General features: G+C 41.5%; 1 protein-coding gene across 3 annotated transcripts in view; it reads right to left on the bottom strand.

Annotated features, from left to right (window-relative positions):
• Positions 1–25,903, bottom strand: part of VWA8 (von Willebrand factor A domain containing 8) — a 287,936-nt gene that overhangs the window by 137,168 nt on the left and 124,865 nt on the right. For all 3 annotated transcript variants that reach the window (XR_007356839.2, XM_048851261.2, XM_048851269.2), the window contains exon 21: positions 16,400–16,476. Coding sequence is in view for 2 of the 3 variants with exons in the window: in XM_048851261.2 (XP_048707218.2) it covers positions 16,400–16,476 (77 nt within the window). In the remaining variant the exon portion in view is untranslated. The remainder of the gene's footprint in view (positions 1–16,399; positions 16,477–25,903) is intronic.

The following is a 25,903-nucleotide window of genomic DNA, read 5'->3' as shown; positions in this document are numbered from 1 at the left end:
TACTTGTGGCACCTTAGAGACTAACCAATTTATTTGAGCATGAGCTTTCGTGAGCTACAGCTCACTTCATCAGATGTTTACCGTGGAAACTGCCAAACATCTGATGAAGTGAGCTGTAGCTCACGAAAGCTCACGAAAGCTCATGCTCAAATAAATTGGTTAGTCTCTAAGGTGCCACAAGTACTCCTTTTCTTTTTGCGAATACAGACTAACACGGCTGTTCCTCTGAAACCTGTCAAAAAGAACAGATATTTATTCTTTATATGTCTGCATAGATTACAGCAACTATGACACTTTCAACTGGTACATCAGGTATAATATTGTCACTTAATATTTCTTCCTCGCTTTGGCATAATTGTCTATGAATGTATATAACTGAACTTAAAACCTAAGTTCTATAAAAGAACAATTTAAGAAATTCTCAGGGACATTAGTACAAAAATGATTTTTCTGTGATTGATTACCTGTAAAATTCAATGTAGTTGTAGCCATGTGGGTCCCAGGAGAAGAAGAGAGAAGATAGGTGAGGTAGTATATTTTATTGGGCCAACTTCTATTGGTGAGAGAGACAAGCTTTCAAGCCACACAGAGTTGCTCTTTGTGGCATGGAAGCTTATTTCTCTCACCAACAGTACTTGTAAAATGGACAGACCTGCCAAACTCAAGTAAACATGCAGATATATTTTGCCATTTAAATTGTTCCCTGCTGTCTTTGATTCTAACTACCCTGAGAGAAAGATGTCCATCAAACATCAGCTTGCAAGAACAGCTATATCTTAATTATACTATATAAGCTGTCTTGGACCACGCAAGCTCTTCTTCCTTAAATCAACTTTTTAATTTAAAATTTTTAAAAATCTGAAGTCAAAGCTTAAAGGGTAATTTTAAATGATCCCAACTGGGAACAGAGATAATTGGATTTATAATGATTAGGTGATCTGTAAAGAGGGGAAAGAAAATTAACATCAAAAGATTAACACACAATTTATACTAAGTGTTGCTTGTAGGGACACCAAAAGCTCATTTCCCCCCCATTCATTTGATTGTTAAAGATCTCAAAATAATCATGTTTATTTTGAAAAGGACAGCACGTGTGTCAAGTTTGTCTCTTCTTTTTAAAATTGGCATACTTCAGCAGTTTATCAGCGAAGTGGAAAAGGCACAAGACACATTGTATAGCTTTTCAAAACAGGAATTAATATCCCTTTAATCATCAATCACTAAAACAAACATATTAGCTATGACAAGGAGGTGCAGAAGTAGTAGTGCAGATTCTCAGCCAAAAAAACTCCCCTACAAAAATAGGGAAGTCCAGCAACAAATCAGTTAAAGTCATTTTAAATAATAGTAAGAAAGTCTTCCAAATACCTAACATTGCTATATCCAACTAATATTGGTATTTTGTTACCAGTGATAAATATACAAATATACTATGTCAAATCATCTACCAGCAAAGCCACTATGCACCTTAGCGCACACAAACAGTGCGGGGAAAGGGAAAAGAAGTTTTTTGAAATTTCAGTTCGAAGACAGCAAAGAATGAATTGAAGTCTTAATATGGTTAATTAAAGGAGCACCCTGACTAAACCTGCTTTATATTTATATTCAATTAAAAGGAGAGAGAGATTCTGCAACTTCTAGTTACAAGAAAATGTACAGTAGTCTATATTCTCAAAGACAGCCTTTCAGAGGAGAGTTCAGAGAACAACTATGTCCCAAACTAAAGACAACAGCATGGAGTAGCTTGGCTTTTCAGGCCCTCTCTCTCTGTTTCTGGGCACTGACTCATTTCAATTTTCCAGGGAGATATTTTTGGGGAGAGTTCTCTCAAGACAGAGCCAGACACACACTCAGGTTCTCAAGCAGCATTTTTCTTACTGTTCCTACCTGTAAATTTTGATTATTATCAAAAGACATTTTTTCAAGAAGTAGGGTATGTGTGGTGAAATCAATGTTTACAGACACTTACTGACAAATCTAATCCTTCCAAGCCTACAGATCTTTTAAAACGTGGTGTCTCCCCAAACCATATACCTCTCATTCCTTTTTTTGCTGACTCAGGATACTATATTCAAGAGTTCAAGACAGTAGATAAAAGAGGAACACCAGGGTTTCTATGGTTTGCAACTATATTCAACTACATAGAGTTTACTTATATCATCTGATCTAATCTGGGTTTTTAAAACTATACTTTGGAAATATGGTTATTTTGTCATGGTCAGACACAGCCAAAGATTTTAGTGAGAAGAAAGGACCTGTTTCAAATTGCAGAGTTGCTCAATTTGGTTGCATCTGTAACTGAAAGCATATGGAAGCACACTTTCATAGCTACATCACCGAATTCTTCGTACCCTTCTTTAACAGAAATCCAGAATTCCTGGTTTGTTAGATTTGAAAACTTAACCTTCTGCATGTGATCACTTGACAATTCTAAGAGATCTTCTTGAGCTGAGCTACTTAAAATTGCAATGGAGTAAACTGTTACCACAAACAGGTTTTGAATCTGACCAGTATCTATAGATTCATGTTCAACGCCAGGAAAATAAGCATCAAAATGGGAATACAAAGCAGACAAATGAGCTAATATTTGGTTTTTAATAGCGTTTTGATCACTTTCACTCTATTCTTTTTAAAAGTCTGATAACACTGGAAACATCAATAGCGCTTTCTAAAGACAAATCAACATCAGGAAGGCTACATTTTAGTCATGGGTATTTTTAGAAGTCATGGACAGGATACAGTAAACAAAAATTCACAGCCTGTGACCTGTCCATGACTTTTACTATATACCCATGACTAAAACTTGAGGGGGGAGGGTGTGTGTGTGTGCCATTGGTGCTTGGGGGAAGCATGGCCCCGGGGGGCGCCATGGGTGCTCGGGGAGGAGGGGGCAGGTTGGCAGGGCTGGGACAGTTTCTCTACCTGTGTCCTGGGAAGCAGTGACCTCCAGTTCCTAGCTGTGCGACCTCCTAGCTCCTCCATGCTGCCTCTGCTCTGCCCAAAGCCCCCGTTCTGCAGCTCCCATTGGCTAGGAGCTAGGGGAGAGGAGTTCCTATTGCCCTTCCGGGGAGGCCCTCCCCACCCCGGTAAGCACTGCCCACAACCCAATCCCCAGCCCTGAGGCCCTCCCCCCAAAGCCTGCTGCTGGGGTGTCAGAGGGGCCAGAGACTGCCCCAGCAGCAGCTGGTGCGATTGGCTCAGGAATCCATGACTTCTGAGACCTCCGTGACAAACACACAGCCTTTATCATCATTAATCCCCAAATTTTCTCTTTCGTTATCTAGTATCTTTGTATTCCTACCTTGAAGTGTTAGGTACAGTGCATTCAGTTTGCCAAATATGTCCACCTGGTAAGCTTACACAGTCAAGAAGTCTACATTACACATGTAATCTGCAAGGTCTGTTTTCTCAAGGAGAAAATTCTGAGTTTGTCATGCAATTCAAAGACACGTTGTAACACTTTCCCACATGACAATCACCTTCACTGAGTTCACTGTGAAACAGAAGCTGAGTGTGGTCAGAGCCAATCTCTGCACAGCATACTAAAACAATGTGTGTTTGCTGCCCAGAATTTTATAACAAACTATTTTAATAGCAATGTAGAGGGCTTTGTGTATTTCAGATTGCAACATATTCTGTGCTAAAGCTTGGACGATGAAGCATACCATGTATCCAAATTGCTGCTGGTGCTGCTTTCTTTGTTCGAGTTGCAGTTCCACCATTCTTTCCAAACAGGGTTGCTGCCCCAACAGTGCTCAGGCCCCTGCCTAATTAAGACCTTCAGCCATTATGAATTTATGAAGGATCTTGAATAGTTCCTCACTAGTTGTCTGTGTTGCTTTCTCTGCAAAATAAAAGTACTGCAATTTCTGTACCTGCTTTGCCAAATCGCACATAACACAGAAGCTGAACCATGTTAGCTATGTCTGAGGATTCATCAAGCTCCAGTGCAAAATATTGATCCCTCTTAACTTGTTCTATCAACTGGTCCTGGATGTCTTCTGCAAGGTCCTAGTTACTACCTAGGACCCCATTCTTGGATTGTGCACTCTGAAACTGGTATAAACTGAGGTGAATTCCACAGTCCCTAGCTGCTGAAACTTTTTACCTCCTCTTAAATTTGATTAACTACAGCTCAAGTTGTACACCCTTGACAAGAAACTGAACTTTCTTCCATCCAAGAAAGAGCTTGAGTCAGAATTCTACACACAAAGGAAAGAATTTATAATGGAAATGTAAGGATAACGATTATATTTCTAGACAAAAAAAAAAAAAGGTGGCATCTTAACAGAAAGGAAGAACCAGTGAGATGACAAGGTGGCTGAGGTAGGTTTTTTTTTTCTTTTTCTTTTCCTGGACCACTTCTGCTGGTGAGAGACAAGCTTTTGAGCTTACACAGAGCTCTTCTTCAGAAAGAATCTGTGTCACAGATGGAAATACATTTAAAACTGAGAGATGCAGAACTAAATGTTAAAATAATAGAAGATATTTGCACTCCAGCAAAAGCCTTTCTCCATATATAATTAGCTTCTAATGTAATAGAAGAAGAGAAGCAAAAATGACGCTTTTCCATTTTATTACATCAAGGGAGCCAGCCAACTAAACTTGATGGTACCTTCTTACGTTGTTTTTGTGTAGTCGCTGGGAGCTTACATTTTTACATTTATACGTTACTCTCATCAGTGCTAAGAAGGGTTTTATAGTCTAACAATGCACATGTTTTTCCTTGAGTCTTTTGAAAAGCTTAAATTGTTTTTCCATTGCAGAATCTCTTTGCCCTGAGAGGCTTTGTAATTTTGAAATAAGTGCTGTCACATCCATTTTTCTTCAAACCGATGAAGGCTTTTCCACACACACACACACACCCGATCCCCCGTTTAAATAAAACTTCACTTTTAGAGTCATTCATTCTACTAACTTTGGCTTCAATTGTTTTTAATACACAATTTTTCATTTCTCTTCATGTGATGGCAATTTTTTAAATGACTAATATAACAGAAAACAAAAGTTAGCAATGTCAAAAGTGATAAGACGGACGAAGACTATTAAAAGAACAATACTACTACCAACAGTTTATAATTTTAAAAAAATGTTAAAATACTTGACTATGAATTTACATTTATATAGTTCCTTTCATCTACAGGGATCTCAAAGTTCCATATTAACTTTACCAATGGATTTTTAATCTCTATATAAGAATCAGTTCACCCATAATTTAAATATAATCTCTTCTAGAGAGAAATGTGACAACCATTAACCAGCACCAAACAACACTAAAAAACAGTTTAGGACAGCAAGTAAAAAAATAAAATACGCAACTGAAACTATAGGCAGAATGTAATTATCCAAATAACAATTTAGCCAGGATTCTACACACTTCCCACTCTTGTAAATAAAAATGCCATGGAGTCTTTAATGTCTCAATACTGCCTTAGAAGGAAGAGTGCCACTTACTATATTCACCACTAACTGCAAACGATTTTTTCCTTGAAGGTCTCCCATACTTAGCCTAACCCTGCTTATTTTATGAATTCAAAGCCAGAGGTTGTATGTCTGCTTGTAACAGAGTAGCCATTGACTGAGAGCACCTTTGTGGCCGGGGTAGCTTTGCAGGCACCCTGTCCCATTTAATAACTGCACACAAGCTTTACTGTGGATAACAACACCCCCTGCCTGAGGCTAGTTTAATAACTGAAGTTCTTAACAATTCTCAGGGTCCCAAAATACAGTCCATCACCACACAACAGTCCATACTTCACTCTGCTGTCTTCTCTCACAGCTGCAGCTCTTTTTCTGTCCCAGTTTGTTCTCACAGTTCGTCTTGCCAGTTTTTCTGGGCCCAAACTCCATTTGAGTTTCCCCACAGGAGCCTCCTGGGCTCATCTCTTTCACAACTCCTTTGGTCTTGGGGACTTCCACACAAGAGGCCTTCATACTCTTTGCTGGTTCTCTAAAATGTCTTGAGCTCCTCCCCTTCATTGCAGCCTTGTCCTGTTTTTTATAGGGCAGTCACCTTGATTTCTCTGGGGTATGACTCATTCTGTAATCAGAATAGCCTCAGCCTCCCAGCCACCCTGTTACACTGCCATACTGAGGTTATGTGATTTATGTACCTTAAATGTATGGTTTTATTGATGTGTTATACAACAGCCCCTAGAAGCTGTCTTTAATTAGGATTTCATTTCTGATTATAAATAAATGTGATTATTTATGTGTATACTTGTTATGAGGCATTAAAATACATTTGAAGTACAGGAAATAACTTACCCTGAAAGAAATGGCCCACAGTTTAAGTGATATTTTGTTAATCAAACATGTTTTGGAGGTTCTTCCCTATTAACTGTATCAATGTGTCCCCTTAAATTAATGTTGCGAGTACCAATTTTAGTGTCTGAGAACAAAAAATACCTAAAATGTAAAGATGACACTCAGGAAAGTAAGAAAACTCAGCTAAGAACTGTAAGAAAGGCTAGGAAGAATGATTTATGATTTATTTGTATTACCCCTTGTATGTGAATCAGAAGTAATCCTACTTATTCCGCCTTTCAGTTCCCTTCATCATTATCATGTACAAGTATATTGATGAAATGTGACTTCAAAATTACTCATGGTATCAGCTCACCGACTCTGATTAGAAAAGTGTCCTCTGATGCTCGAATAATACATATTCTATAATTTAAATAATCCCTCAAAATTAAATTTACACCATGTAAATTAACTTCTGGATATGAAAATTGGGTAGATCGTTAGAACTCCTTATGATATTGTACCAATGAAACAAAAATATTTCAACAGCATTTTTAGTTGGATAGGTACCCATTTGCTGAGAAGAGAGTTGGGGAATCTTTCATAATGTATATTTACATCTTATAATAGGACATACTACAGTTACACTTTATTTTTTTTCTATTTCCCCCATATTATTTACTGAAAGTAAAATTTTCAAAAAATATCTTACAGTTTGTCTACATGGGGACATCCAGGAAAGTTAATCTAAATTAATACAAGGTGTGAATTTGAGATTGATTAAACTACATAAATCCCATTTCAAACAGGACTAGATCAAAGAGCATTAACGAATAGTTAACGCGCGTCAGCAGGGTCTACACAGACACGTAATACAAATAAGTATTAGACTGTAATAATTATACCTAGCTACATCGTTCAGCACTGTGAAAATTTTTTAACCCTGTGCAATTTATTTAGGTCAACCTATCCCACACTGTAGATGCAGCTATGCTGACTGAATAGTTCTTCCAATAACCTAGCTACAGCATCCCAGAGAGCTGGATTACCTACACTGATGGAAAACCCTTCCATCAATGCAGGAAGTGTCTACAATACAGTGACACAGCTGCAGCGCCATAGCTATACCGCTGTGGTGTAGACATACCCTTAGTATGCGGCAGGCTAGTATGGGGTAGATTCACACGCCTGCTTGTTGAGAACTAAATGTTTGTGTAGACAAGCCCTCAGTCCCATGGAAAGTCAACAGGATTAGATGCTTTTGAAAATGGAGCTTACAGCAGGCTTACATTACAACTACTGCTGAAGCACTGCAGCTGCGCCACTGTAGCAGCATAGTGTAAATGCTTCCTACATTGATGGGAAGGGTTTTTCCAGGAGGCGGCAACTAGGTCAAGGGAAAAATTCTTCTGTCAACCTAGCTGCATCTACTCCAGGAGTTAGATCAATTAACTATCGCCAGAGTGCAAAATTTTTCACAGCTCTGAACAACATAGCTAGGTCAAACTAATTTTTAAGAATAGACCAGATCTGAGACTCCTAAGTCACTTCAGGCACTTTTGAAAACTTTTACACTGATTGAATTTCAATGATCATTTTCTTTTATTTCCTTTTCCATTTCTCTACAATTTTTTCAAAATAAATTACTATATTTACAGTGGTTCAACTACTGGTAGATATATGTGTTACATTAATCTTTAAGGCCTTGGCTACTTTTTTCCCCCATTCCACCAGTTTTTTCCGCAGCAATTCATTAATTATAACCAGTATTAAGAATATATGATACTTAAGAATACATGTCTTTTGTTCCAAAAAGTACGTTTTGTTATATTGTAGTACCAATTATTATTGTTAACCTTTGTCCTTCACTGTTGTGTGTGTATATTACTTGTTTTAAATAATAATTATTACACACACACAGCTGTTCCAATTTTGATAAAAAACTCACGCACATGAGTAGTCCCCCTGAATTCAGTAAACCTGTGCCTGTCCAAGTACAGGTGCTAGATATTACCAACCATTCTATAGAACAGATATCTCATCGGGACTCAGAGTCCCAAGGTAAGGAACTAGCAAGTGAACATTGTATTCAGATGAGATAAAGTGAGGTGGAATTAGAGTGTTCACCTCTAAACTTTAAGGAATGCGGAGGTCATGAGCAGTCAGACAAATAATGAAAGGGCCAACAAAGAGAAGGTCACAATCCATCAGTTAGAGTATACTTGCCTTCAGTCTCCACCATGTGACACTTGCAGAACCAAGTCAAATTGATGGACATTTACAGGAAGTATAACTCTGCTCACAATAGGCTAATGTAACCCATGTATAAAATATAAACAACTATGACAGTTAGAAAAGTTTGCAATTATTTTTCTGCAGTAAATAGCATGTGTTAGCATGTTCAGATGTGCTGATGCTAGCCAGTTACTGATCCGCAGAAATATTGCCCCAAGGCAATGCTCACACATTTCTGAATAAAGATATTCTCTATATTATCAATCAACTGGTTACTTGCTGGAGAGAAAGATAGATATAGAACGAAGAAGCATAATAAAGCACATATCTTTTGTAAACCTACACACAGTCTACAACTTACTTGACACTGGATTCTAAAAGTATGCCTCATTATTTATTATTATCCTGATTGAAAAGTCCTATAGAATTTCTTCAGAAAAGACCATCAAATGAAATAGGAAATGCTGACCTTTCTATATACTTTTTTAAATTACTTTGTAGAATTTCATAGGATTGTATCATTTTCTATTAAATTCTATAGAATTTTTTCTATAGGGTGTTTACAGATCCTTGTAAGTGCACACAGAGTTTTTAGAAAACACAAAAAAACCCTCAAAAACTCAGGTTTTTCTTAACTGAGATAGAAAGAGGAGGTTACTCACCTGTGCAGTAACTGACCTTCAAGAGGAGTGTCCCTGTGGGTGCTCCACTCCAGGTGTTGGTGTGGAGATTTTTACAGTACGTGCACGCGCGGTGCCTACCTCACACACGGAATGTGCCTCAATAATGCGTGTGCACGGCCGGGGTTCCTCACTTCCTTGTATACAACGGAGACTGCTCCAAACTCCAAAGTAGAGGGAAGGAGGGTGGGTAGTGGAGTACCCACAGCGACACTCATCTCAAAGAACATCAGGTACTGCACACGTGAGTAACCTTCTCCTCTTCTCCGAGAGATGTCCCTGTGGGTGCTCCACTCCAGGTGACTGAAAAGCAGTATCTCCTAAGGAGGTAGGGACTTCAGATCTGGTAAGAAAGCTGTAGACAGCACAGCTCAGCCCATTCGAATGTCAGTCAGGGGTCCCTGAGTAAAAGCATAATGTTTAACAAAGGTATGCTCTGAAGCCCAGATGGCAGCTTTGCAAATATCTGTGACGTGAATGTTACGTAAGAATGCCACAGATGTTGACACAGATCTGGCGGAGTGTGCTCTAACAGAAGTTGGAGGATTCATCTTCTTTAATTGGTAGCATAGGCGGATGGAGTCTACTATCCAATTGGATATTCTCTGGAAGAGATGGATTTGCCTCTGGATCGTTCTGCGATTGCAATGAAAAGTTTAGGAGAAGCTCTAAAGGGCTTAGTCCTATCGAAATAAAAGGACAATGCTCTGTGCATATCAAGTGTGTGCATTACTGATTCAAAAGTGTTCGCATGCGGTTTAGGAAAGAAGGTTGGTAGATGGATAGGTTCATTGAGGTGGAAGGAGGAATGCAGCTTCGGGAGAAATTTAGGATGCGTTCGGAGTGTGACTTTGTCCTTAAAAAATATAGTGTACGGTGGGTCAGCCGTAAGTGCGCCAAGTTCTCCTACACATCTGGCAGATGTAATGGCAAATAAAAACACAGTTTTCATGGATAGATGTTGGAGGGAGCATATTGCAAGTGGCTCAAATGGATGGCACATCAAGCATATGCATACCAAGTGCAGGTCCCAGGGTGGAGTGGGTGGTCTAATGTCTGGGTATAGGGTCTGGAGGCCCTTGAGGAACCGCTTTGTGATGGGGTGGGCGAAGATAGTAGTGTCTCCGGTCTTATTGTGAAATGCCGTAATTGCTGCTAGATGTACCTTTATGGAGCTAAAGGAGAGCCCAGATAGTTTAAGTTCTAAAAGACAGTCTAGTATTAGTGAAAGAGGGCGGAAGCAGGAGTGGTTTTGCTTGGCGGAACACCAGTGAGCGAACCTAGTCCATTTATGGAGATAGGCAGTACGTAAGGATTGTGTTCTGCTATGTAATAGTACTCTTTGCACCTGTTCAGAGCAGCCTAGGTCCTCATTAGATAACCACTGAGGAGCCATGCTTCGAGGTGCCGCACCGTTACGTTGGGGTGGTGTAATTGACCCCTGCATTGTGATAACAGGTTTGAAAGGGATAGTGAAGTGGAATCGGCGGGCAAACTAACATCCTCATTAAAAATGAGTATCACGCCTGTCTGGGCCATATCCGGGCTTTTAGTATGACCCTAGCTCTCTCCGCTCACATTTTTTGTAATACCCTGTGAAGAAGTGGTATCAGAGGGAATGCATATAGGAAATTGTCACTCCATTTGATGGTGAATGCGTCTCCCATTGAGTGCTTTCCTAGGCCTGCTCTGGAACAGAATTCCTGGCATTTTTTGTTGGTTGCAGTTGCAAAAAGATCCAGCTGCGGATAGCCCCATATTTTGAACATGTTGTGTAGGATGGTATCGTTTATCTCCCATTCGTGATCTAGGGGGAAAGATCTGCTGAGCTCGTCCGCGATGGTGTTTAGTGAACAAGGTAGGTGGGAGGCTGAAATTTGGATATTTTGTGGGAGGCACCAATTCCAAAGTTTCATAGCCTCCATGCAGAGCGAGTGGGATTGAGCTCCCCCGTGTCTGTTTATATAAAACATTCAGGTGATGTTGTTGGTCATGATCTTGATGTGTTGATTCTGGATGTGCGGGAGAAACTGGAAACAGGCGTTGCGGAATGCTCGAAGCTCTAAAAGATTTATGTGCAGTAAGGCTTCTGTAGGGGACCAGAGTCTCTGAGTGGTGTGGTGTTCCATGTGTGTTCCCCAGCCTGTGAGGGAAGCATCCGTTGTAATTATAATGGAGGGAGACTCCTGTGCAGAGGTTGTGTGGAAGAGTCCACCATGTGATTGAGTCCTTAATTTTGGTAGGTATGGACAGAAGTCTGTTTAGGCCGTGCACATTCGGTCTGTAGCCAGTGGTCATCCAACCCTGCAGGCACAGCATGGAGAGGCATGCATTCTTGACCACAAATGTGCAAGAGGTCATATGGCCGAGAAGTTGCAGATGGTGACCTGCGGGCTGTTTTGCAACTTGGCAACTTTATGGTGTTGAATCTGGAGGATGGGAGAGATGAAAGTCTGGTTGTGGAATCGAGGTGAGCACCTATGAACTCTAGTCGTTGAGTAGGCGTTAATGTGGATTTGTTTTTGTTTATTTGTAGGCCCAGACCCTGGAAGCAGTCGATGGTCATCTGCGTGGCTTGAATGGCCTCCCCAAGAGTCTGTGCCTTGAGCAGGCAATTGTCCAGGTAAGGAAAAATTATGACTCCTTTTTTCCACGAGAATCTTGTAAAAGACGCCGGGTGCTATTGAGAGGCCGTCGGGCAGAACCCTGTATTGGTAGTGATTTGAGCCCATAAAAAATCTGAGAAAACACCTGTGGGCAGGGTGTATAGTTACATGAAAATAAGCATCCTGCAGGTCGAGGGCTGAGAACCAATCTCGCTGCTCCAGTGCTGGAATTATGGTTGTGAGGGTAACCATTTTGAATTTTTGGTTTCTGATGAACTTGTTGAGTCGCCTGAGGTCGAGGATGGGTCGCCATCCCCCACTTTTCTTTTCTGTCAAAAAGCAATGGGAATAAAAACCCTTTCCCATCTGCTGATCGGGAACCGTCTCGACTGCTCCTATTTGCAGAAGATGTTGCACTTCTTGGTGGAGCAAGTGGTCGTGAGAGGGGTCATAGAATCATAGAATATCAGGGTTGGAAGGGACCCCAGAAGGTCATCTAGTCCAACCCCCTGCTCAAAGCAGGACCAATTCCCAGTTAAATCATCCCAGCCAGGGCTTTGTCAAGCCTGACCTTAAAAACCTCTAAGGAAGGAGATTCTACCACCTCCCTAGGTAACGCATTCCAGTGTTTCACCACCCTCTTAGTGAAAAAGTTTTTCCTAATATCCAATCTAAACCTCCCCCACTGCAACTTGAGACCATTACTCCTCGTTCTGTCATCTGATACCATTGAGAACAGTCTAGAGCCATCCTCTTTGGAACCCCCTTTCAGGTAGTTGAAAGCAGCTATCAAATCCCCCCTCATTCTTCTCTTCTGCAGGCTAAACAATCCCAGCTCCCTCAGCCTCTCCTCATAACTCATGTGTTCCAGTCCCCTAATCATTTTGGTTGACCTTCGCTGGACTCTCTCCAATTTATCCACATCCTTCTTGAAGTGTGGGGCCCAAAACTGGACACAGTACTCCAGATGAGGCCTCACCAATGTCGAATAGAGGGGAACGATCACGTCCCTCGATCTGCTCGCTATGCCCCTACTTATACATCCCAAAATGCCATTGGCCTTCTTGGCAACAAGGGCACACTGCTGACTCATATCCAGCTTCTCGTCCACTGTCACCCCTAGGTCCTTTTCCGCAGAACTGCTGCCTAGCCATTCGGACCCTAGTCTGTAGCGGTGCATTGGATTCTTCCATTCTAAGTGCAGGACCCTGCACTTATCCTTATTGAACCTCATCAGATTTCTTTTGGCCCAATCCTCCTTCTTTTGGCCCAATTTGTCTAGGTCCTTCTGTATCCTATCCCTCCCCTCCAGCGTATCTACCACTCCTCCCAGTTTAGTATCATCTGCAAATTTGCTGAGAGTGCAATCCACACCATCCTCCAGATCATTTATGAAGATATTGAACAAAACCGGCCCCAGGACCGACCCTTGGGGCACTCCACTTGACACCAGCTGCCAACTAGACATGGAGCCATTGATCACTACCCGTTGAGCCCGACAATCTAGCCAGCTTTCTACCCACCTTGTAGTGCATTCATCCAGCCCATACTTCCTTAACTTGCTGACAAGAATACTGTGGGAGACCGTGTCAAAAGCTTTGCTAAAGTCAAGAAACAATACATCCACTGCTTTCCCTTCATCCACAGAACCAGTAATCTCATCATAAAAGGCGATTAGATTAGTCAGGCATGACCTTCCCTTGGTGAATCCATGCTGGCTGTTCCTGATCACTTTCCTCTCGTGCAAGTGCTTCAGGATTGATTCTTTGAGGACCTGCTCCATGATTTTTCCAGGGACTGAGGTGAGGCTGACTGGCCTGTAGTTCCCAGGATCCTCCTTCTTCCCTTTTTTAAAGATTGGCACTACATTAGCCTTTTTCCAGTCATCCGGGACTTCCCCCGTTCGCCACGAGTTTTCAAAGATAATGGCCAATGGCTCTGCAATCACAGCCGCCAATTCCTGCAGCACTCTCGGATGCAACTCGTCCGGCCCCATGGACTTGTGCACGTCCAGCTTTTCTAAATAGTCCCTAACCACCTCTATCTCCACAGAGGGCTGGCCATCTCTTCCCCATTTTGTGATGCCCAGCGCAGCAGTCTGGGAGCTGACCTTGTTAGTGAAGACAGAGGCAAAAAAAGCATTGAGTACATTAGCTTTTTCCACATCCTCTGTCACTAGGTTGCCTCCCTCATTCAGTAAGGGGCCCACACTTTCCTTGGCTTTCTTCTTGTTGCCAACATACCTGAAGAAACCCTTCTTGTTATTCTTGACATCTCTCGCTAGCTGCAGCTCCAGGTGCGATTTGGCCCTCCTGATATCATTCCTACATGCCCGAGCAATATTTTTATACTCTTCCCTGGTCATATGTCCAACCTTACACTTCTTGTAAGCTTCTTTTTTATGTTTAAGATCCGCTAGGATTTCACCATTAAGCCAAACTGGTCTCAGTTCTCTGTCCTTTCATGCTCTAGCCTTTAGTTTACTGCAGTGGGCACATTTTTGGGGGACTCCCCCAAACAGCGAACACACTGAGAATAGCCATCAGAGATAGGGATGGCCTCTCTGTATGTACCGCATCTCTTAAAACTTGGCGAGCCAGACATAGTATGAACTGTCTAACTGACAGAAAAAAACTGAAGTAAAAAAAAATGTTATTTATTTTTTTTTTTTAAGAGAAGAAGGGGGAAATTAAACTTATCTGACTTAAAAAAACTAGATAAGCCATAAAAAAAGACTAACTATCTAAAGTGAGAAATAACTGAGCAAGACGGCTGAGCTCCGTTTCAGGCCGGGGATGGTAGAGAAGGAACTGAGGAGCCCGGGCTGTGCGTGCGTCATTGAAGCATGTTTGGCAGGCACCACACATGCGTGGACCGTGCGATTACTGCTGTAAAAATCTCCAAGCGGAGGCGCCGGGGACACCAACACTTGGAGTGGAGCACCCACAGGGACATCTCTCAAAGAAGAAGTTTGGGTTTTTAGTTAGAACATGTCAGCTAGCACATTTTAACTAAAGAATTCTAAAGGTCTAGTTTAAACAATGCAAGTTGTACTTTAGCTAGTTGGTTGATGTGAAGCCAAACTGAAGTACAACTTGCATTGTCTAGACTAGCGCTTTAACACATTAGTTAGAATGCGCTAGCTAAAGTATTTGTTTAAAAAAATCTTTGACCCTATTCAAGAAAAACCCAAGGAGACATGAGGCTAGATTTTTAAAGGTCAATGGGAGTAGGCAACTAAATACCTTTAAAAATCTGGCTCATGGTTCCTATCTTAAGGAGCTTCCAGCCTAGCAGAAAAATGTAACAACACAATATAGCTACGCAATTCAGATGCAAAAATGTATATGCTCTGAGTGACAGCAACACAGAAAAGTTTTGTGAAATAAACAAGTTCTGGAGAAGAGAAAAGGTGTTCCACACACAGGAAGTGGGAGGCTGTCCCATGCAGAGGAGATGGTATGAAAGCAGGCACAAAGCTGACAGTAGGAGGTAACAAAGGCTGCATTTAGAAGGGAAGCTGAGAGCAGAGAGATAGAGGGATGGAGCTATACCAAGTCTTGAGCATGAACACAAGAAACTTAAAGTTCATGTAGAAGTAGAACAAGCCAGTGAAGGGAAATGAGAGAGGAAACGACAAAGAGATTATGCAGACAAATGGCAGCAGTGCAACCTTTTTAGTAGCATTGTTTTAGATACACTGGGGCAAAAACAGGCAGGCTGAATTTAAACACTGTTTGAAACTAGGTTGATGGGGAAGCAATTTGATCCAAACTGATTCTTCATTTAGATGGTCCAATGTATTGGACTATTGATGTCTCATCCACCATTCCAGTGTCTCCAAAGGAAACAGAGAGGACCTCCACAGCTTCACTTTTGAAGACTAAGCATGTAAATTGTTGATAAGTCATTACAGATCAATCATTTGCTGTTATATATGGTTGATATGTAACCAGTCATTATATATCAACCCTTTGTTGTAGATTTTGAATTATTTTGATTTGTGAGTTTAAAGTTTTTTGCTTTTTTATTGTTTGCATATGAAAAAAGTATAAATAATATATCACATTCCCCCCCATCCTTTTTCTGTATGTCTGTGATGGAGGTGGAAAGTAGGGGTGCAAAAGGAAAAAGAGAATAGTAGCTACAACTTCCAGTCTCCACAACCCACTTGGTAAATTTTCAGACAAACACCTTTCTGTTTACTCCCATGTTTGGGAGGAGCTCCCTGTAAACATCTGCAAAGCTACCTCATCATCTTCCTTCAAATCCTTTCTTAAAACTCTTCTTTGCTCTGATGCCTACAATAAACTAGACAACAGTCAGGTCCTTTTGTGCTGAGACTACTGCCTATCATGTTGACCAGTACTGTCTCATTGTTTCCTTTTACTCTTTCGTCTGTCTGTAGACGGTAAGTTCTCTGGGGCAGAGAATGTCTTTTGTTCTGTTTGTACAGCACCGAGCACACTTGGATCCTGGTGTCTGACTAGGGCTCTTATGCATTACAGTAATACAAATAATAAACAATAATAAATAAAACTTCAGGAACATGAGATGCAAACATTTAAAAGCTCAGCAGTGAAAATGAAGATGACATTGAAAAAAAGAAATCATGTAAAGTGACATTCTTACCTATGCAGCTGTAAATATTCTCTGGGTCTATTTAACAGGTGAAGGAATCGGTCAACAATCTTGTTTTTTCCCACGCCCTGAAATAATGTATATTAAAAAAATTACAGACAAAGAAGAGTACTTTAATATCCAAGAATTGTCTAGAGAATAAGGTCAGAATTCCTTTACAATCTAGTAGAATCTCACACAAGATACAAAAGTTTTGATCACAATTACAATACTATATTATTAGGTTTACACCAATGTTTAGTTTGAAAAAGAAAAGTCATATTCTTTGTAACTGCATATTTTGCCTGTCCTACTAGATTTTAATATATATAAAGTGGTATAACATGGAATATACACATTGCACAAGTAATAGCTGCATAGAAATAGGTGTGCAGAAATTTTCATATTACCAGTTGTACACTCCCTCTTAGAAATACGATGATAAGTTTTGTAGGTCTTATTTCTACATGTTTTATTTCATATTCAGTGCAACTGGTTTAATAACAGAGCACACTAACATGAAGTACCCAAAGCAAAGGAGAAAGTGAGCAGCAAATACAGAATACAAATATAATCTACAACCATACTTTGTCTAATAGTGTTACCAGTATTTGGATGACTGAAATCTACATCTCCTTTTAACTAATTTCTAGTACTCTAGTACCTTTAATTCCCAGCATTTGACAGAAGTACAATAGGGGTGCGGATGGTGGGCTTACACTAAATACAAATGCAAAGTAGTAAACTTGGTAGTCAGGGGAAAGATCTAGGAGCAATTGGCTGTGGTTAGAGCAGGGGTGGCCAACCTGTGGCTCCGGAGCCACATGTTGCTCTTCAGAAGTTAATATGCGGCTCCCTGTATAGGCACTGACTTTGGGGCTAGAGTTACAGGCGCCAACTTTCCAATGTGCCGGGGGGTGCTCACTGCTCAATCCCTGGCTCTGCCACAGGCCTGCCCCGCTACACCCCTGAGCCTGCCATGCCCTTGCTCCCTCCCCTCTGCCCCCCAAGTCTCCTGCAAGACATGAAACAGCTGATTGGGAGGTGCAGGGAGAGGCACTCATTGGCAAGGCTGCCGGTGGGCGGGAGGCACTGGGAGCAGGGGGATGCTGAATTACTGAGGTTCTTTGGCAATGTATATTGGTAAATTCTGGCTCCTTCTCAGTCTCAGGTTGGCCACCCCTGGGTTAGAGTATTGCCTTTTGTTCAATATCATGTACAATATTTTCTAACCCTGTTCTACTGAAATCAGTGGCAAAAACCCCAAGTCCACAAACTGAAGTTATGGCTCATGCTGATCCATTGTTTCTCTTGGACCATCAGATAACAGTGGAGGGCAGTGATAACTTTCTCCATCTATCAATCAGAGGGTAAAACAATTCCTCTCTTACACAGACCATAGCATAGTGGTTGCAAGATTGATAGATGGGAAAGATAGTAGAGTTGTCAGTCAGAGAAAAGAAACAAAGGAAAGAGATCAGGAGGAACGATAAGTTCACTATTTTGGAAAATATGGAGATTGTGATGAGACATCTAAGATACTTAAAGAGACATTTGAAAATATAAGACTGAACAAAGAAATAGAGAAGTAGATTTGAGAATCATTCACATAAATGTAGCAGTTGAAATCATGGAAGCATATAAGGTTGCCAAGAGAGAACAGAGAAGAAAAAAAAAGCTGGTGACCAAACAGAACCACAATGTATTCTTACAGTGAGCTGAGTATGAAACTGGTTGAAAGACCATACTCAAAGAGTAGTTATCAATGGTTTGCTGTCCAACTGGGAGGATATATCTGGTAGGGTCCTGCAGGGATCAGTCCTGGGTCTGGCACTATTCAATATTTTCTGAATGACTTGGATAATGGAGTAGAGAATATGCTTATAAAATTTGCCGATAACACTAAGCTGGGAGAGGTTGCAAGAACTTTGAAGAACAGGATTAGAATTCAAAAGGATCTTGACATATTGGAGAATTGTTCTGAAATCAATAAGTTGAAATTCAATAAAGACAAATGCAAAGTACTTCACTTAGGAAGGAAAAATTAAATGCGCAGCTACAAAATGAGGAATAAAGGGCGAGGTGGCTGAAAAGGATGCAAGGATTATAGTAGATTACAAATTGAATATGAGTCAACAATGTGATGCTGTTGTGAAAAAGGTTAATATCTTTCTGGGGTGCATTAATAGGAGTGTGCTATGTAAGACATGGGAGGTAAAAGGTCCTGCTCTATTTGGCACTGGTGAGGCCTCCGATAGAGTACTGTGTCCATTTTTGGGTACCACGCTTCAGGAAAGATGTGGACAAACCTCAAAGAGTCCAGAACAAAGCAACAAAAAAGATGACTGGTTTAAAAAATCTTGACCTGTCTTTGACCTAAAGGTTAAAAAAACTGGGCATGTTTAGTCTTGAGAAAAGACAACTGATGTGTTAAGGGCTGTTATAAAGAGGACTGTAACCAATTGTTCTCCATGTCCACTGAAAACAGGACAAGTAGTAATAGTCTTAATCTGCAGCCAGGGAGATTTAGGGTAGATACTAGGAAAAACTTTCTAACTATAAGGGTAGTTAAGCTCTGGAATAGGTTTCCAAGGGAGGTTGAGGAATCCCCATCATTGGGGGATTCTCCACAATGTTAAAAACTGGTTAGACAATCATCTGTTAGGGATGGTCTAGGTTTACTTGGTCTTTCCTCAGAGCAGGAGACTGGACTTGATGACTTTTCACAGTCCCTTCCACCTCTACATTTCTATGATTCTATGATACCTCTATATTTCACATGTTAGGTTATACTACATAAATAAGTCCACCTTTTCATGATTTCTTGACATCAGAATCTCCCAATGGAGTCATAGCTTTATATACAAATGTGATGGGGACATAAGATATGCTTCATATTACTGACATTTCTATTTTCAATAATTGCCAGTATCCTGTAATCACATGCTTGAGGAATTATTGGACTTTTAAAATTCTCTAGTATTTGGAACAAGACATATAGCGAAATCATAAGTTCATCAATATAGCGAAATCATAAGTTCTTCTACAAAGTCAAAGAACACACATTTTATCAGGTAGAAATAAAACATAGCTGGAAAACTGTAATATCACATATGGAGATGGTTACACAGCCATACACTACTGTTACTTAAGCTATGAGATTTTTAAAACCATAAATGGGCTGATGCACTGAAATGTTCCACCTAGTTTCAGCACAGCTACACAGAAGGAGAACTGCATAATGCACTTTTTTAAAAGACCGTCAAAAACTATGGCAGATGGTTACAGTCAGTATCGTGTGCCAAATCCTAGTACAGTCCATGCCTAATTCTCTGCAGAATGGGACTCGAGCCAACTATAACAAAAAGCAAGCTGCAGTGAGACAGATCAACATACAGAATCAGTACAGAACACATCAAATATCAAACAAATTGGATACTCTACTAGAAGAAGAAAGATTCTTTGGCTTTCATCTGTATTGAGAGAGAAAGCATGATTTATCTGTTTGTTTGTAATACTGCCTTAGGAACTAAGGTGACCAGACATCCCGATAAAATCAGGACTGTCCCGATATTGAGCAGTTTGTCCTGCATCCCGACCGAAGTACGGTCGGGACGTCATTTGTCCCGATATTTTGTTTCGAGCACGTCTTTTTTTTTTTTTAAACTTAGGCAGCGCTGACAGGCAGGGGGAGCACTTTTTCAATTGTTACACTCACCCAGCACGTCCAGGTCTTTGGCGGCACTTCGGCGGCAGGTACTTCTTTCTTCGCTGGCAAGATTTATTTCCCACCGCCTAAGGTGCCAGGTAAGTGTAACAATTGAAAAGGCGCTCCCCCTGCGGCCGTCCCGATATTTTGTATTTAGCATCTGGTCACCCTACTTAGGAACTCACACATACTCAATTTAGATATTTCCCAACTATTAAACAATTTTGTGTTTTTTTCCCCTCATCTCTCTAATGTAAGAGAGGACAACACGGCTGCCTTTTGTTTACTTCTTTCTAAGTTATCATTGCCAATGATGAGAGTAAGAATATGCCTAGCTTCCAAAAGAATGTTCAGATGCTAAATGGGTACTGTAAAGCACCAAGGAATGGAGTGAGCAGTACTAACACCACTACAGGTGAAATCCTGCCCCCTTGAAGTCAATGGGAGTTTTGCCATTGACTCCAGTAGAGCCAAGATTTCACCTTAGACATTTTTTGTGTGTTTCATCAAATGCAGCCCCTTCTTTTGTTGTAGCTTTATTTTCAATCAGTGAGAATGATGTATTTTTAAAATATGCATATAATATTTAGAAACAGGCATTCCCCACTAGATCGTAATGATTATACAAATGTTAAGGTTGGTCAACTTTTAAACTTAGCTGCTTGAAGGAGTACAGTATGTGCCTACACAGATATTGTGGTGTACCTCACAAAATCCTTGACTGGCAAAAATGGTTAGGGAATCAGAGTCAAAGCTATTTCATTCTATTCCTGACTCTCCCACAGACTCACACTGTGACAAGTCACCACCTCTGTTTGCCTCAGATTTTCATATCTATAAAATGGGAATACCTCACCAGAGTCCTTCAGTGATTAAAACTTTGTAAATCAGCTCTCTGGATGCAAAAGCTTCATGTAAGTGTAAACTATTGTTATTATTAAATACAATCTTCCAGCAAGAGGGAATGATTTAATAAAACACTTGGGACAGATCCAGGCCTATTATAAGGCTCCATTGTGCCATCAAGAGACCACTACCGCCAGCTTAACTGACTTCCTGAGGAAATCCTAACTGACAAAGAGCCAGCTGGCTCTACACAACTCCAACCTGGCCTCCATGGTATAAAGAATGTGTTGGGACATGGGTAGGGAAAAGAAATACTGCAGCACGTTGGAACAGCCTCTTAGGAAAAGTTACCAGTGGACCCAAGTTAGAATAACCCTGAAACAAGCCTATGGTAGCTGTGGAGATCGAGGAGCATAAGGATGGCATAAAGCCACCCTCCTTGAGTCTTGTACTAAAGCGTCAAGAATTAAGCTCTCTCTCTTATATACACACTGATATCTAGAGTAATGAGCAATTTAACTACACACTTCATATAAAAAGGCTGAAAATATTGGGTTTTCTATAGGCAGACTGAGGTAACAAATAATTCCTTCAATCTCATGTAACTCGCCCCCATGGATCAGCCAGATTTAACATCACCACCCACAAGGAACATGACTACTCAGTTTATCAGAGGCACAAGAACAATAAATTAGTTCTTCTTTTCTGAGATATCTGCATAGCACTTCTGTATGAAATATTTCAGCTATATAAGCTTAAAGATATGCATTAATCAAAAAATACAGAAATATGCAAATCAGGATGAATAAATAACAGTTGTATTGAAGTTTTGGCTAAGCCAAATAAAAATATCCGAGAAAAGCAAGTGTTAGTACATTTTTTTATTCTGACAGAAATATAGCATACTTGAGCTATACAGCAAATATAGCACGCCTTTATGTTAATAGCAAGGCCTTCTTTGAGGTGGTACATTCTTTCTTTGTTTAGGAAGCTGCACACCTTCACAGGCAATAGATTGAAGAAAAAAAAAGTCCTTTAAATTGCTCCATGTAGCAGAGCACAGCTGGCCCTCCTGGCTCCTGCCTCTGATAAAGTCACTCAGTGACCCTCTGGTTCTGAAACCACTGGTGCTTTTATTTACAAGTCTGTGTTCCCACCTCCTTCTCACCATACAGTGTACACAGCTCTGGGTTCCTTGTGTCTGAACCCAAGAGGGAAGGGCTTTCTCCCTGTCTGCATTCCCTCGCTCTCCTCCATCCCACTTCCCAGCCTCTTATATAGCCCTGGGCTTCCTTCTTCCCAGCCTCTTATATAGCCCTGGGCTAATTGGGCTCTCAGTCCCTAGTTAGGACAGGCTCTTTCCAGCCAGCTTCACTTTATTCACTTAAACGGCGTGGCAGGGGGCTGATTCTGCAGTCTCTCTGCTCAGCACCCTGTCACACTCCACAAAACAGGTAAACAATATACATTTGCTATTCTGAGTTTTGTTCAGTGTTACATGCCATTATGGTACTCCTGGTTTCTCCACAAGTGAGTATGTAATTAGATTGGAAGAAGAATATTATCTTTGAAGGAAACATGGTCAAGTTTTCTATAGAACACGTCCTTAGAAATACCTTAAAGAGTCAAGCATTTGTTTTATTAATTTCCTCACACTAAAATTTATTTCTAGTAAAAGCATGTGCGTCTGGTGGTCACTAACAGGGAATAGCACTGGTGAGCAGGGCTGGTGTGGAATGTTCTCCAATGCATCTCGGAGTCCCACTCCTCAGTCACATACAGCAGCTGAACTGCTCTAACTCATGCTGTGGTTTTCTGTCCTCTTTATGAGCAGATTAATGAAGAGGATACCCATAATTTTGGGAATACCCACCTAACCACCCCATTTCCTTCTAGCCATGTCCCTTTTCTCCATCATGCTACCCACTGTGCTGCACAGTGGTATGGACTGCATTACAGACAGTCTATGCAGGCAGAGAACTGCATAAGTGCACTGTACATCACGGGCACCGTGCTTAGTTAGGCAAAGTGGTATAAACTGACTTTAGAATACATGAGTCTGGCCATCTACCTTGAAACTTCAGTTACATGAACCAGTGAATAATCTTAACAAGACACTATAGGACATATAAGATTTAAAACATGACTACTCTGCCTTTGCTATGAAGTGGTAAAGAATGTTTTGTAGATTGCAAGGGTAACACTGCCCTCAAGCCAGGGCAGAACCACTGCTGTTGATGCCAGTTGCACCTAACCTGACACAAGAAGATTATCATACAACCATTCTGTTTTAGTCACTAGTAGATGTCCTGACAGAGGTGACCTTTAAGGAGGCATTTAAATGAGGAAAATAAAGTGTCCTTGTGGACCAAAACAGATATAGTTTGTTATGAAGCATTTCTGTATATTTATTAAGCCTTCAAAGAAGGCCTCTTAGGGATCAACAGACACTAAGGTTATGTCTACACTGCAATTTTGTCCATCAGGGGTGTGAAAAAAAAAAACACACCCCCGACCAGCAAAGGTTTTACTGACGAAAAGCACCGGTGTGGACAACGCTTTGTCAGTGGAGATGCTCTCCTGCCGACAAAGATACTGCTACTCCTTGTGTGGAAGGGGAGGTTCATTTCGCTGGCAGGAGAGCTCTCTCCTACCAGTAAAGAGCAGCTACATGGGAGACCTTACAGTGGCACCGCTGTAGCAGCACAGCTGTGTTGCTGTAAGATACACAGTGTAGACACAGCCTAAGCAATGTCTTCAATTGTCTGAATAGCTTGTATTGTGCGTGTGTCAAAAAGTGACTATAAAATGGAGTAGTTCAGTCCTCCAACACTAGACTGAATATGTTAGTACTTTAGGATTATGAAATAATGGCGAGCTGAAGCCTTGTGACTTCTTACCTAGGTGTGCGCTTTCTCCCTCCAAAAGGAAAGAAAACACTTGAAACGCTGCAAGTTTTGTTTGGTCGCTTCAGGACTGTTCATATTTGCTTAGACTCCACATTAAGGGCAATGAAATGAAAGAAATTGGCACCTCCATTAATATGGCTTCTAAAATCCAACACTTCTGACAATTTCCTTCCCTGAAAAACTGTTCAGTAAATTTTATACATACAAGCAAACTCAGACATTTGGCAAAACCGTTAGGGGTGTGTGCGTGTGTGTATGTATTTACACGTGCACACACATGCATGCATGCACACACACCATACACAAACATTTTTCATGGACATAATTTCTCTCCCTTCTGCCAAAAATTGGAAATTAGTAAAGACACTAAAGGTCTGGACAGGACCAGATTAAGGTCCCAAGTTGGGATCAGTTGTCTATCCTGCAGGTAGAGTCTGTCAAGACCCTTCAGAAAATGAGGGACCATCGGGTTGGCGAAGACTGAACAGCCAGCCGCTCCTGGATGGAACGCCAAAATGGCCACCAAATGGACCATGAGAGATGATACTGAGAGGCCCTGTGTTTCAAATGTAGTAGGTAGTCTAAGATAAGAGGTATAGGTGCCTGCATCGGGAGAGCGTGAACTTGAGAACACCAGATTGAGAATCTTTTCCACTTGGCTAGGTAGGTGGCCCTGGTGGAGGGTTTCCTACTGCCAAGTAGGACCTCCGTAACGGCCTCAGAGCACATTAGCTCAGTCGGGTTTAACCATGAAGCTTCCAAGTGGTGAGCTGAAGAGACTTGAGGCTGGGATGATGGAAGTGGTCTTGGGTGATCAGGTCCAGAAGCAGGGGCAACAAGATTGGGGTGTCCACTGATAGCTCCAGGAGCGTGATTTACCAGTGCTGGCAGGGCCAGGCTGACGCTACCAGAATGACCGCAGCCCTTTCCCTGTGGATCTTGAGCAGAACCCTGTTGACAAGTGGAAATGGTGGGAATGTGTACAACAGGTGGTCTGTCCAAGGGCGGAGGAACCCATCTGTGAGGGAGCCCGGACTGTGATTCTGGAAGGAACAGAACTGGAGGCATTTTCTGTTGCTCTTTGTGGCAAACAGGTCAATTCGGGGATCTCCATTCCTTTGGAAAATGCTGTTCACCAGGTCCGGGTGAATAGACCACTTGTGGTTATGAAAGGATCTGCTAAGATAGTCCGCCAACTCATTCTGAGAACCTGGATGCTATGAACTGAGTGGGCTATAGGGAAGTCCCACAGCTTGAGGGCTTCCCGACACAGGGGAGAGGAACGAGCTCCACCCTGCTTGTTCATATAAAACACTGCAGTTGTGTTGTCCATCATCACCTCTGCTCGTTTCCCTTGCAAGTGCGCCTGGAAGGTCTGGCGTGCCAGGTGGACCACTCTGAGCTTCTTGAAGTTGATGTGGAGTGAGAGCTCAGCTTGCAACCAGAGACCTTAGGTCTGAAGGTCTCTCAAGTGAGCACCCCACTCCAATGCTGATGCATCTGTCACCAGGGACAGAGAGGGCTGGGGCTTGGTGAAGGGGACTCCCACGCATACCTTCTGTGGATTGAGCCACCAGTGGAACGATTCAAGAACTGACACCGGGAGGGTGACCATCTTGTCCAGACTGTCATGCCCTGGCCAACAGTCTGATGCCAGCCAGGCCTGGAAAGGTCTGAGCCTCAGCCTTGCATGCTGTACCACATACATACATGCTGCCAGGTGACCGAGGAGCTTCAAGCAATTCCTCACTGTGGTGGTGGCTTTTGGTGATGAAAATAGGGGAGGAGAGAGGAAACCTAAAGGTCCAAGAACATAAAAAAAAGACTTCTCTGATCAAGTTGTACACCTTCCTTTGCAGATAAAATGAGGATACAGCTCATGCATATACACTAAAATTATTGATCAGATTCTGTTCTAAGATGCATACCAACCCACTGAAGTCTTTGGGAGATGTGCACGGGTATCTAAAGGGAAACCACTGTGCACGTGCAAAGACAAACTGATCAAAACTGTTAGGTACTGTGACAGCCAGAAGGTAAGGGTCTCCCTGG

This window comes from Caretta caretta, chromosome 1 (genome assembly GCF_965140235.1).
Source record: "Caretta caretta isolate rCarCar2 chromosome 1, rCarCar1.hap1, whole genome shotgun sequence".
In the NCBI taxonomy this organism is placed as follows: domain Eukaryota; kingdom Metazoa; phylum Chordata; order Testudines; family Cheloniidae; genus Caretta; species Caretta caretta.
The sequence above is the reverse complement of the archived record's forward strand: the minus strand, read 5'-3'. Positions and strand labels throughout refer to the sequence as shown.